The sequence below is a fragment of the Hemicordylus capensis genome, chromosome 2 (assembly GCF_027244095.1).
Source record: "Hemicordylus capensis ecotype Gifberg chromosome 2, rHemCap1.1.pri, whole genome shotgun sequence".
NCBI lineage: Eukaryota > Metazoa > Chordata > Lepidosauria > Squamata > Cordylidae > Hemicordylus > Hemicordylus capensis.
Window position 1 is genome coordinate 316,632,535 of NC_069658.1, and position 12,853 is coordinate 316,645,387.

The window sequence follows — 12,853 nt, forward strand, 5'->3', positions numbered from 1 at the left end:
AGACCATATGATGCCTGTTTTGAAACAGCTACACTGGCTGCCAATATGTTTCTGGGCAAAATACAAAGTACTGGTTATTACCTTTAAAGCCCTGAACGGCTTAGGTCCGAGTTATCTAAGAGAACACCTTTCTCTACATGATCCCCACCGCATGTTAAGGTCATCTGAGGAGGTCCGTCTCCAGTTGCCACCGGTTTGCCTGGTGGCGACGCAGAGGCGGGCCTTCTCTGTAGCTGCTCCTGGGCTATGGAATGCACTCCCGGCAGAAATCCGTAATTTGAGATCATTGCTGTCCTTCAAGAAAGCCCTTAAAACCTACTTATTTGGCCTGGCCTTCCAGAGTTTTAAATGATTAACTGTTTTAAATGGTTGCCCTGATTTTCAGGGCTTTTAGCTGTTTTATTGGCTTTATTGTGTTTTAATAGTTTGATTTTAATTGTTAATTTATTTTAATTGTTTTTATCATGTTGTGACCCACCCTGAGCCATTTTGAAAGGGCGATATATAAATCAAATAAATAAATAAATAAATAAATAAATAAATAAAGGCAACTCTGATACCAACAGTTACTTTTATATTTAGGAGAGTTTAAGCAGCTGTGTTTGGCTTTGATGCAGGTTGCTGATGATAGGAAAAAATGCTTTAAAAAGTTTAGTGCCTCTGGATCAGTGTTCCCTGTAACAGGAATTCCCAGATGTTGTTGACTACAACTCCCACAATTCTCAGCCAAAGGCCTCTGGTTCTGGGGACGCTGGAAATTGTAGTGAACAACATCTGGGAATCCTTGTTAGAGGAAACACTGCTCTGGATCACAACATTATGTACCAGATCCTAATACTTATCCTGTTTTTTCTCATATATCATCAGCAAAAATTGAGTGAAGTCACACATCAACTTCATTACTCAGTGCCACTGACACAGAATATTTTTCATTTGTACACCTAACAAGTTTTAAATGCACATCTAAAAGTGACGTGTGAATGTGATGGACACAGGTACCATCTAGGTCCACTTTCCAGAGTGTCATGATTGCCTGGAGCTCCCTTTAGAGCAGGGGTTCCCATTCATGGTCTCCAGATGTTGGAGTACAACTCCCAAAGGCAGTTGTGGCTGGGCATGATGGGAGTGGTAGCCCCATCAACTGGGAGCCCACCATCAACTGGGAACCCATCTGGGAACCCCTGCTAACTGAGTAAAGAGACATCTTTTAAAGTGGTGATTCTCTTATGTTTAGCAAGGGGAGAGCAACTGGTCCTATCCAGCTCCAACACACCATCCCTCCCGTGGTTGTTGCTGGTATCTGCCTTATTTTTCTTTTTAGATTGTGAGCTCTTTTGGGGACAGGGAGAATAAGAGAATACTCCAATGATAATACATTTCAAAGTAATCTATAAATTATCAAGCATGACAGGCACTACAATAAAATGTGCCAATACTTCTATTAACTAATACTGTAATATGGAAACAAGCTCTAAGTTTCAGCAAAACATGAAAGGAAAATATCAGCCGACATCCTCCCTATTGGTGCAGAGACACTGCATGCAAAGTTTAGTCCCCTCAGGGGCATATTTTTTGAGTGGTGTAGGACACTTCCAGGCCAAAAATTCCTCTCCATTGTGCAAGAGGTGCCGTGGAGCTAAGAAAGCTCTCCACCGAAGAATGCTCCTTCCTGGAACACATATGCATGCGGTCAAGATGTCAGCCACAATTTGTTACACATTTTGTCTAAAGTATACAATTCTTGTTGCCAATAAATCTCATATCTCCAGTATGCGGCTAACATAACATCTGTGATATTCCATCATATGCACATCATACCTGCTTTGCCTATTTGGACAGCCAATTTAGTCAGCTTCCCCTGGAGGACAGATTTCTCTTTCTTATGCATGTTAGCTTTCCTCTTGTCCTTGTCATCTCCCTCTCCTCCTTCTGCACTCTTCAGGGGCTGCATCTCCATTGCAGCAGCACCATCCTGTTGTTTGGCTAGCAGTGCAAAAGAAAAACTTATTTAGAAACTCTAAAACAGGTTCTTTTTTAATTTAAAAAACAGGATCTCTAGAGTTAGATCTCAGTATTAATTATCTTCGTCATTGCCCTTTGCAGGAAATCATGCAATCATTAGAAAAGCTAACAACCTGGATTATTCAGACGGGGTTAAAAGCATCTCTCAGTCTTTACGTTGGAAAGGACTTTAGTAATTATATACAAAAGTGCTTTTGCTTCTCCATCTGCAGAACAAAAGCTTACCACTATGCAGCAAATTGATGCACTGAACTGAGTATATTATTTAAAAGGAATGTAACAATACTTTTCATCATTAGGAATTACATAAGATTTACACTTAAAGATATGAGCCCCACGCCTCCATCACTGTAAGAGTGTCTCAGTGATGCAGTACGTTCTGCAAAGAATTCAGTTTCTAAAAACCACATCCATCTTTCACCAAGAGTCAAACCTACTCAAAAGAAATGGAAATGGGGGGGAAATGGAAAAAAATTAATAGACATTTCTATTTCCTTATTCTGTTTGCAAAGAGACAAATTAGATGTTACCCCCAAATGCACAAAGCCTTGACAATTTGTTTGTTTTTAATAAGGAAAAGCAGCCTAGGGAAGATATAATTTAGCATAAAGAAATGGTGGTGGGAAAGGGTCTTAATCCTTTCACCGTCAGCTATTTTTCCATTCAAAATTGCACACACACACAGAGCTTTCTCCCTGGCAGCGTCTCAGATGCATACTTATAAGATAATTCAATATTGGAATAGATTACAAGTAAGCAAATTATGTCTCTGGACAATTTTTTTCTAAATTCACAAAACTGAAAACATGAATTGGTATGAATTCCTAAAAGCCCTGACTGAATAGAAACATTGCAAATACCAATAACACTGTAAATATGTAAGACAAACTGATTCTATTTTAAAGAGAAATATATAATTTTACTTCACTATATAATATATTCATAAATATATGAAATTGACTGGAGAGAAGATAGAAAGAAACCAATTTTTAAATATTCAAATTTAACATGCAACACTTAGCCAGCTATTTGTGGAAGCCCAAGAACATTTTTGGAGGGAGATGAGAGCAGTGAAAATTGCTCTCCCCCTCCCCACCACTGCACGCACAGTCTGGTGTTCAACAAGCCTTAGGCTGATCTGAGTGCAGCAGTGCAAGGGTGCAGTTCCTGCTCTGCCTTCCTAACACTACAATAGATGTAACCAGGGAGTTGAAGCTCAATTTACACTCAGCCTGGAGCTAAACTAGACATGACAGAATTATATCCACAGCAGCATGAGCACAATTTAAGAGTAGAATGAAGGCACAGAAAGGGGGAGCTAAACTCTCCTTTTACTGGAACATATCCCAAACCATTGTTTTTAGCTGTATTTTCTTTTAGTACTGTATGCTTTTAAGACTAGTAGTTAACACCCCCCAACATGCAAAAAATGCTTTCACAAATCAGTTTGGGGCAGAAAAGCATAAGAAAGGAAGATGGTCCAGCCCCTTCCTCTAGCTCACACATGCTGACTTAAAATCTTTTCCCTTCCCTTTATAGGAAATAAGCAGAACCTGGGTTGGATTCTGCTGCCAACCCAGGATGGCAGCAGAATGAACTAGATAAATGAACTAGATTCATCTAGTTGCAGCTGGAGATAGCAAATAATAAAAACAAACTAAACAAAGAAGTTCATTTTAGTACATCACAGTTTATAACCTATTCAAAGCCTTTTGAAGTTTCGCATTTTCTTCAAAGTTAGGTGAAGATTTAAAAATAATTACATTTGAAAACCACAATAAAGAGTCATCATATTTCCAGATTTTACTATGATCAAAGGAGAGTAGAGATGAGATATAGCAAAGACAAGTTTTGAAATACTCAGGAAAGTGAGTATCAGTTAGCTGCACCTCACTGTCTCCATGTTTCTATCTCATACTATCCTTATGAAAGCTAATGCCATAATAAAAATGCTAAAGGACACAATATACTGCAAATGTTCCCTGTGCATTCTCCATCAAGATGGATGGAAGATGTGCAAGACCACTATGGTGAGCTTAACACAGCTTCCATCATTTTAATGGGACTGCCCAGGAGACATTTCCAGTGAACTGTGCCCAGAGCATATTAAAATCTTTACTAGGCAAGTTCAAAAGTACACAGTGCTGCTGATCCCTCAAGAATGCTTAAAAATAATAAATTTAGCTTTCCCCAAGCAGGACTGAAAGTGCAATTTACAGTATTGTGATATCTCTAAGCACTTATTTCTATAGTCTTTATGTTCTTCATTATTCATGTATCTAAAGATGTATTTAAATTTTCAAAATCATTTATATTCCCTCTGCAAAGAAAAATATGTCAGAACAGTGCCACTAGATAACTGAAGCAGACCACAAATGTTAAATGGAAAAAATATTGGATATTATTCAGCAAAGAACAGAATACATCTTGATTTATAAGTTACACACACAATAAATGTCTTTTGCTTTAAAAGAAGATAATACATACATACATATTCAGGATAACTTTGTAAGACTACTGTTTTAATATGTCTGTGTGGGGAAGAGTTTCTTTTGCAGTTTCTCTTGCAGCCAGTCACTTTCACGGAGCTGAATGGCCAAGCTGATTTTCTATTGAAAAGAGTCTGGCCTGTCCAGTTGGGTGGTGGTTGCATTAGAAACTCTGAGGATACCTATGTCCAACTGCATGCTCCCATTCATGTGCATGTAGCTTTGGTTTTCCGAGTACATTGTTAAAATTCACGTACTTTAAAGTTTTCTCAATCAGAGCTTGAAGAGTCTCCATCATGCAGAGTTTGAGATTACCATCACCACAGAATACATTAAAGATGGTGTTAGTTGGGCTTAAAATCAGAGCATGACAGTCCTCTGAGAGCAGAATGGAGAATGTGAGCACAACTCCCTGAAGCTTTCATGATGCTGTAATGGACTGAAGCATGCTGGAAAGATGATCATGACAGCTCCAGCTTCTTGAAACTATCACAGCAGCATTCTGTGGCCTGCTACTCCAGCATGAAGACTTAAAAGAGGGAAACAACATAATTCAAAAGATCTCTCACATTCATAGGCAACAACAAAAGCACAGGATCTCTGCACCATCTAATATTTTGGACAGTTTTTAACCAGTGTTCATTTTACCTTAGGAAAACAAAGTATTTACTCCTGTTTTCAAGCCATATTCTTTGATTTAGATATCCCTATTATTTTATTTTATTTGTCAAACTAAATTGAACAAGTACATGTTAAAAATCCTTCTTAATATGAAAGAAGGTTACCTTTATTCTGGCTGCTCTCCATATTTCCATCCTGCATTTTGCCTATATGATAAAAATTGTGACAGACAACAAAGAACAGTAAACAATCAGTTGACACTAACAGAATGCAACAAGGGGGGATTTAAATAAAAAGGGCCAACAGAAGTTATGAGCATGTTTTAAATAAAGTTCATGGTAAACTGTTATGATGTATTTAAACGCATGAACAAGCTTCCTGGACAAAACTTCACAACCCGTTTTTTACCACTGAGGTATTCTCCATTGCAAAAATAATAGAAGGTCATATTCACTTTGGTAGTGGAGCATGATTAATTGTCTGTATAATATAGTACATAAAATAAAATGATTGCAAATTATTAAGCAAAGGGTTTTCAAATATTCTGCTTTCAGAGAACATTTTGCACATTAACTTGCCTGACATGGAATATTTGTGAGTTGCAGAGGATTATGGGACAGTTCACACAGGGCACTGAGGAGGCCTGTTTAACCTTCCTGTTGCCTGATGTGAACTAACAAGGACCCTAGGAGACACTCAATAGTCCTTGGTAGCTGTGCTTTGTGGGAAAGATTTGTGGATGGGCTGTATTTTAAGTAAACTTGGTTGTCATTATTAATATTTTCACTGAGGAATCCCTGATAAACTTCCAGAGAAACCTACGTTTCCCCAAAACACTGTTGCAGAAGGCTAAACCTCATACTTTTCCTTAATGATATACCTATCCAAAGAGCATCTCCTATACTATTCGACAACATACTATACTATTCGACAACTAGGTACTACTTTAGATAGGCAGTACAAATTTTTCCAATAGCTCAAAAATAATGTGCAATGATAACTTTAAAAGACATCATTTACAGTATTAATGTTTTTCTGAGAATCAGTCTGCTTAAATCAATAAAGTCTATGATCACTGATATTAAAACAGCAAAAACAAAGACTAAATTCTGGTTTTTAAAATGTAGAACAATGTTCTAAATGATCACAAATTCCCTGATTTTGCTCAACATAAGAGTGCTAATCAACTAGAGCCACAGAGTAGCTCAAATTTCCTGCAAATAAAATAGCATTTGGTTATCACCCCACCACAAACCTGCCATATAACTTAAAATAGTATGTGTACACATGTTTTATCCATTCAAAGTCATTCCCTATTTATTTCAATGGAGGAAGTTGATCAGCATCTGTTATTCTTTTCCCTTTTGGGGCACTTATCCATTCCCTTCATTAAAATGAATGTGATTTGCACATCTATGTGCACACTTAGGCCTTTGGATGAGGGGAAGCGTGTCTGTATTTATTTACTGAACATTAGAAATGTAACAGACCAATTCTGCCTATATATGTGAATGATACAAGCTATTGTGCATAAATTGGCAACATTTACAAGTGATCCAGTATTTCCAATGTGCTACCACAGAGATCACATTTTTATTTTCCCACTAGAAGCAATATTTGCTAAAATGAAATTATTACATTTTTCTAATAGAAAGTAATATAGCTTTTAAAAAATATTCATATAATATTCAGTTCATTTTTATACTACTTGTGTATATTCCTATTGAAGTTGAAAAATTCCAATTTCCGTGTTCATAATATGGGAAGGATTGAAGTTGTAGTATTTTAAAATAAGGAGCATCCAAGGGTTCGACAGTGATGTGAAGTTATAGACTTAGGAAAAACATTTTAAAATAAGAAATGTCTGACAACCCATGCAGAAAGCACCAGTCCTTAAGTCATACATTGCAACCCATATCTATATCTAACATATTTGTACACCACCCCAAATGTCCATCTCTGGGTGGTTTACAACAACATAAACAAATTAAAACAGAAATTAAATTAAAACCTTAAAAGAATTTAAAATCACAAGTCTAGTTAAAAAGCTTTGGTGAATAAATGTGTTTTTAGAGACTTTCTAAACATTGTAAGAGAAGGAGAGGCTCTTATTTCAGAAGGGTGTGTATTCCAGAATCTCGGGGCAGCAACAGAGAAGGCCCGTTTGCTGGCAACTGCAGATGAACCTCTCTGGATGAACTTAATGGGTGATGGGGCTCAAAGTGGAGATATTCTCTTAAATATCCTGGGCTTAAGCTGTTTAGGGCTTTATCGGTTATAACCAGCCCCTTGTATTTTGCCCAGAAACTTATAGGTAGCCAGTGTAGTTATTTTAATGAAATGACTGGAATAAGATGGTCTCTTTGAGATGAACAGAGACCAATCTGGCTGCTGCATTCTGTACCAACTGCAGTTTCCAGACTATGTACAAAGGCAGTGCCCACATAGAGCACAGTTTGGATCCAGAAGCACTCCCAAACTGTGTACCTGTTTCTTCTGGGGAACTGTGATCCCCATCCAGAACCAGCAGATCAAAATTGTCTCCCGAGTTCCGACCATGCACAATAAGTAATTCCATCTTACTTGGATTCAGCATCAGTTTGTTATACCCAGCCCATTACTGCCTCCAGGCAGGCATTTAGTGGAGTTATGCCTTCTCCTGTTGATGATGACATGGAGAAATAAATCTGGGTGTCATCAGCACCAAATCTCCTGATGATCTTTCCCAGCATTTTCATGTAGATGTTAAAAAACATAGGAGACAGTATGGGGCTCTGGGGGCTACCATATAAAAGTTGACGTTTTGAAGAACAGTCTCCTAGAGACACCATCTGAAATCTGCCTGAGTGGTAGGAGCAGAACCACTGCAAAGCAGTGCCGCCCACTCCAACCCCCCTCAGAACCCCTGCTAACTGAGCAAAGAGCCATCTTTTTAAAGTGTTGATTTTCTTTATTTAGAAGGGGTAGAGCAACTGGCCTCCCTATCCAACCCCAGCACAACATCCCTCCAGTGACTGTTGCAGGTGTCAACCTTATATTTCTTTTTAGATTGTGAGCACTTTGGGGACAGGGGAGCATCTTATTTGTGTATTATTATTTTTTCTATGCAAACTGCTTTGAGAACTTTGGTTGAGGGGTGGTATATAAGTATTCATAGTATTATTATTATTATTATTATTATTATTATTGGTAGTAGTAATAGTAGGAGGAGGAGGAGGAGGAGGAGGAGGAGGAAGATACAATGGTCGATAGTATCCTCTATGGGGAAAATGTTTAAAGATGCACAAACTTCAGAAAAAAATTAAAAACCACCCCTTTGCCCAATTTCTTTGAAATCTGGGTGGCAGCTTCCTTGTACCCATTAGGCCCTACAACCCACCAAGACCCGCTCTGGGCCACCCGACATGGAGCCACCCCATGTGGAGCCTGGTGCCCCCCACATGGAGCTATAAGGCTGCTGGAATCCCCAGTATGCCCTATGGGGAAAAGCTTAAAGATGCGCCAACCTCGAAAATTCTTTAAACATCACCCCTTTGCCCAATGTTTTTGAAATTGGGGTGGTAGCTTCCACCCATTGGGCACTACCACCCAACCCACTTTGGTCACAAAATTGAGGTCCGAATCTCTGAATTTTGGGGGTCTGAATCTGGGATGATTTGTTTTGTACCCAAATCTGGGCAATTGAGCATCAGCCAGGTTCGGGTACAAATTAGGTTCGGGTACAATCAGCCAGGTTCGGGTACAAATCATTTTGTACCCGAATCATTTTGAACATCCCTACCCTATGATAAACATTGCCACTGGCTGCCTGGGAACAGAGTGGCAGCACAGATAACAAAAAATAATAATAATAAAATGTAGGACAGTTTTTGTTTTCATCCCACATCACTTTAAATCTTGGTAGTGGATCTGGGCTAACCAGATTCACAGCTGCAGGACTGGGAGGACTCATCATGCCCAAGAGGACCACAGATTTCTGGGTTTACCCTCTCCTACCTAAGAATCTCTGGTTGTGAGAAAAGGTTCATTTTGTCTTATAAATGCTGGGTAGATTGCTTTTCCTGTGATAAATTTTTCATAAAACACAACGATCTTTACATACCGTATTGCTAAAATGTAGAAAGTATTATTAAAGAGAATAACACTAGATTGCTTAGTCCAATATCCTAAAAAAGTATAAAGCGATGAATATTTCAAAGGAAGATTGGACAAAATTATATAATAAGCTTAACCTGCAAATATCTTTCTATTACCTGCAGTTAGTGACTGAATTACATTTTTAGGGATGTTTTTATATAGACGTGCATGTGTGTGATTTACATATAAACTGTGAGAAGTTGTGCAGCTGGTCGTGCCACCATAGTGCTTACACAACAAAGGTTGTGAAACAAGATGTGCAACATCTTGTGCGAGTGTAACATCTTGTTTCATTGCAGAATGACCTTGAGCCACACCCTTGCACTAGCCCAGCACTAATATGGATGTTGGACATTATTCATAGCTGTATGTAGTCTTGCCCTGTACTAAATAAAACATGAAATCCAATGCATGAACATCATGCATATTGAGGAAGTGAGACCCCACCCCCGCCATCCCATGCACGATTATCTGCATGGAACTAAGTCTACAAAAAGCTTGTTCATTTATTTAATTTATATATAACCCCAAGACAGCTACCACATTTTTTAGGGTAAAATATAATATCTGAGATATATCACAACATTAAAAAAAACAAATTAAAAATATTAAAATACAGCATATGAATAATAACCATGTTATAAATAACAGCCACAGACCAGGACAGCAGTTGGAACAAAAACGCAGGAGAACAGAGCTGCTTTTGGTGCTGAAAGGGAGACAAGTTTGGGAGGGGAGAACAGTCATGGGGAAAGCATTCCATAGTCTAAGAGTAAAAAGAAGGAAGGCAAGCAGAACTGTGTTCAACTTATCTCATTGCACTAGTCTAGATTTCAGCCAAGTTAGCTGGTGTTACCAAGATAGCCTGTTTGGCAGCTCCCAGCAGCACCTCTATACCTGATTTGGAGCTAGAGGCTTGTAGCTTCCATTCTGTCTCTCTGAACCCAAGAGATCATGGGCTCACCATTTGGCTTTCATGAGCTAACTCATGAGGGTATGTCATTTGGCAGAAAGCATGGGGAAAGATAACTCCAGGTCAAGTGTGATTCGTGACTGAAAGAGGACTATTCCACTGCTCATCTCTCCGATTTCAACACAGGTGAGGAAGCCAAAGTAGAAACGAGTTAATTAAGCACTATTCTTCTAAAGAAAGAGCCAAATATTTCCCTCTATGTTAGCATACTGGATTAGTCTTCAAGTGTATTGCCTTCCCATGAAGGAATAAGAGGTAAAAGGCTCATCTCTCTAACAAGAAGTCTTAATAGTTGGCTCAAGGCTCGGGAGGCATGCTTGTTAACACATTCCAGCATCTGTCAAGGCCCTCCATGACTAGGGATGTGCACGGAACCGTGGAGCTGCGGTCCAGCACTGGGGTGGGGGTTCCTTTAAGGGTGGGGGGGAGGGTGCACTTATTCCTCCCACCGCTTTCTCCCCGCCGGCACGTGTTATTTTTGTAAGCATTTGGGGCGGCAGGATACCTCCCTGCCACCCCTTCCCCCTCTTGGCAGCAAAAGGTGTGCGAATCTCGAACCTCCCCAAGATCGGACCAGTCCGGATGCCTGTAGAATGGCCTCTGGACCGGTCCATGAACATCACTATCCATGACCACACAAGATGAGCTCTAATATGCCCATTCCTCTCCATCCTGTACAGGTTTCTCAAACTATTCACCTCATTGCCCTGGTAGAGCACACCCAGCAAAGTCTGAACTGGACAAATGTATTCTGTTGTCTATCATGTACGTCACCCTTTCCAGCAGAAATGTGTGGTCAACATTTGGTCCCAGGGTAAGATGTGGCCTACCTTTGTTCCCGAGACCACCAAGCAGTGTATGTCTTCTCTGGATTCACCTGTTGTATGTTTGTGCATCTGGGCACCAGCTATACCACCTTGCTGTGCCTTGGCTCTCATAGCCATCCTACTTTTCACCTCCAGATCAGCCCTGCTGCCAGGTCCAATCTGTGCAGCATGCTTGGCTGCAGCAAGAAACTGAACACCTGAGATCAGACTTCCTTCAGACTATTCCTGGCTCCCTGGCCCTTGAGTAGCACTTTGGTCCCTGCTTCAGTCTTCTGGATTCCGTCACACCTCTCCTGTTAATTCGGATATCAAACCAAAAAGTCTCTTCATGAGCTTCAATTTACTCCTATTAATATTAGTAGCCTCGTTAGCTTTGTTAGTTAATATTGTATTGCTTGCTAATCAAGACTTCTTTCCTGTACCCCGAAACCCTAAATAAACCTGATTCTGTTTTTGAGCATCAACTCTGCCTGAGACTGAAACTTTCCACAAATTTATTCTGAATTTAGCTGCTCCCTCTAGATTCACTGGTTCCCCCCACAATCCCAAAAAGTTAGTCAGGGGTGGTTGCCAATCCCTCAGAAGCAGTATCATTAACACCAGTGGTTCTGCCTCCGTGTTCCACCCAGCAGTTCATGGACGGGTTCCTTGGCACCTTGCCATGGGGAAGGGAAGATCCCACCTAGCCCTGAAGCAGTGCTGAACAGTGTGTTCTGCAGTACCTGCAGGATCCGGTGGCAGGCCAGAAGATGGAGCTGATCCAGTTGTGGGCAACATGTTGCCAAGTCTGGCCGGACATGGTGGCAGTTGTTGGACGCTTCCTCTTGTTTCTGCCAAGCAGCATCCAGCTCAAGAGGGTGTTCTCCATGGCTGGGGCTGGGGCGACATCCCATTGCTCATGCATGGATGCTGACATGGTGGAGCAGCTGGTCTTCCTGAAGGCCAATCTCCCCCTGCTAGGCTATCCCAAGCTGTCCATGGAGAGTGAGTGACTCATAGTCACCCCCACCCACTGCAATATCACTGGCAGCTTGCCTCACCCTGGCCAACCCCAAACCTGGAAGTCTCACAGTCTGCTCATTAGTGCTGCTGACATACGAAGACACGCATGCACATCACCACCAAGACTGATGATGAGATGATGGACTGGTGTTCAGACTGTCAGCCATGTGTCAGGCTGTCAGCCGTGGCCCAGCACTAATTTGAGGCTATGGTGTTATCCAGACACAGGCAGGAAGGGATGCATGCTGGAGAAGCAGAAAAGGAATGAGAGTTCTTCTCATGGTAAGAGTATAAGCTTTATAAGAACATAAGAACAGCCCTGCTGGATCAGGCCCAAGGCCCATCTAGTCCAGCACCCTGTTTCACAAAGTGGCCTACCAGCTGCCGCTGGCAGTCTGCAGTCTGGAAGTGGCCTCTACCCCTCAGACTAGTAGCTGTTGATAGACCTCTCCTCCATGAAGTTATCCAAATCCCTCTTAAAGCCATGCAAACTAGTAGCCAACACCACATCTTGAGGCAGAGAATTCTACAAGTTGATTATACATACATACAAATATTTATATACCGCTTTTTGACAAAAGTTCCCAAAGCGGTTTACACAGAGAAAACAATAATAAAGTAATAAGATGGATCCCTGTCCTCAAAAGGCTCACAGTCTAAAAAGAAACAAAGCAGACACCACCACCAGCCACTGGCGGGATGCTGTGCTGGGGCTAGATAGGGCCAGTTGCTCTCCCTCTGATAAATATAAGAGAATCACCATTTTGAAAGGTGCCTCTTTG

At 40.6% G+C, this 12,853-nt stretch overlaps 1 protein-coding gene across 30 annotated transcripts in view; it reads right to left on the reverse strand.

The window, feature by feature from the left end:
- Positions 1–12,853, reverse strand: part of ATP2B2 (ATPase plasma membrane Ca2+ transporting 2) — a 697,462-nt gene that overhangs the window by 98,606 nt on the left and 586,003 nt on the right. For 24 of the 30 annotated variants that reach the window (XR_008315871.1, XM_053294622.1, XM_053294618.1 and 21 more), the window contains 2 exons: positions 5,297–5,338; positions 1,819–1,983 (listed from right to left, as the gene is read on the reverse strand). Coding sequence is in view for 29 of the 30 variants with exons in the window: in XM_053294622.1 (XP_053150597.1) it covers positions 1,819–1,983; positions 5,297–5,338 (207 nt within the window). In the remaining variant the exon portion in view is untranslated. The remainder of the gene's footprint in view (positions 1–1,818; positions 1,984–5,296; positions 5,339–12,853) is intronic. The other 6 variants (XM_053294637.1, XM_053294633.1, XM_053294631.1 and 3 more) reach the window with 1 other exon arrangement.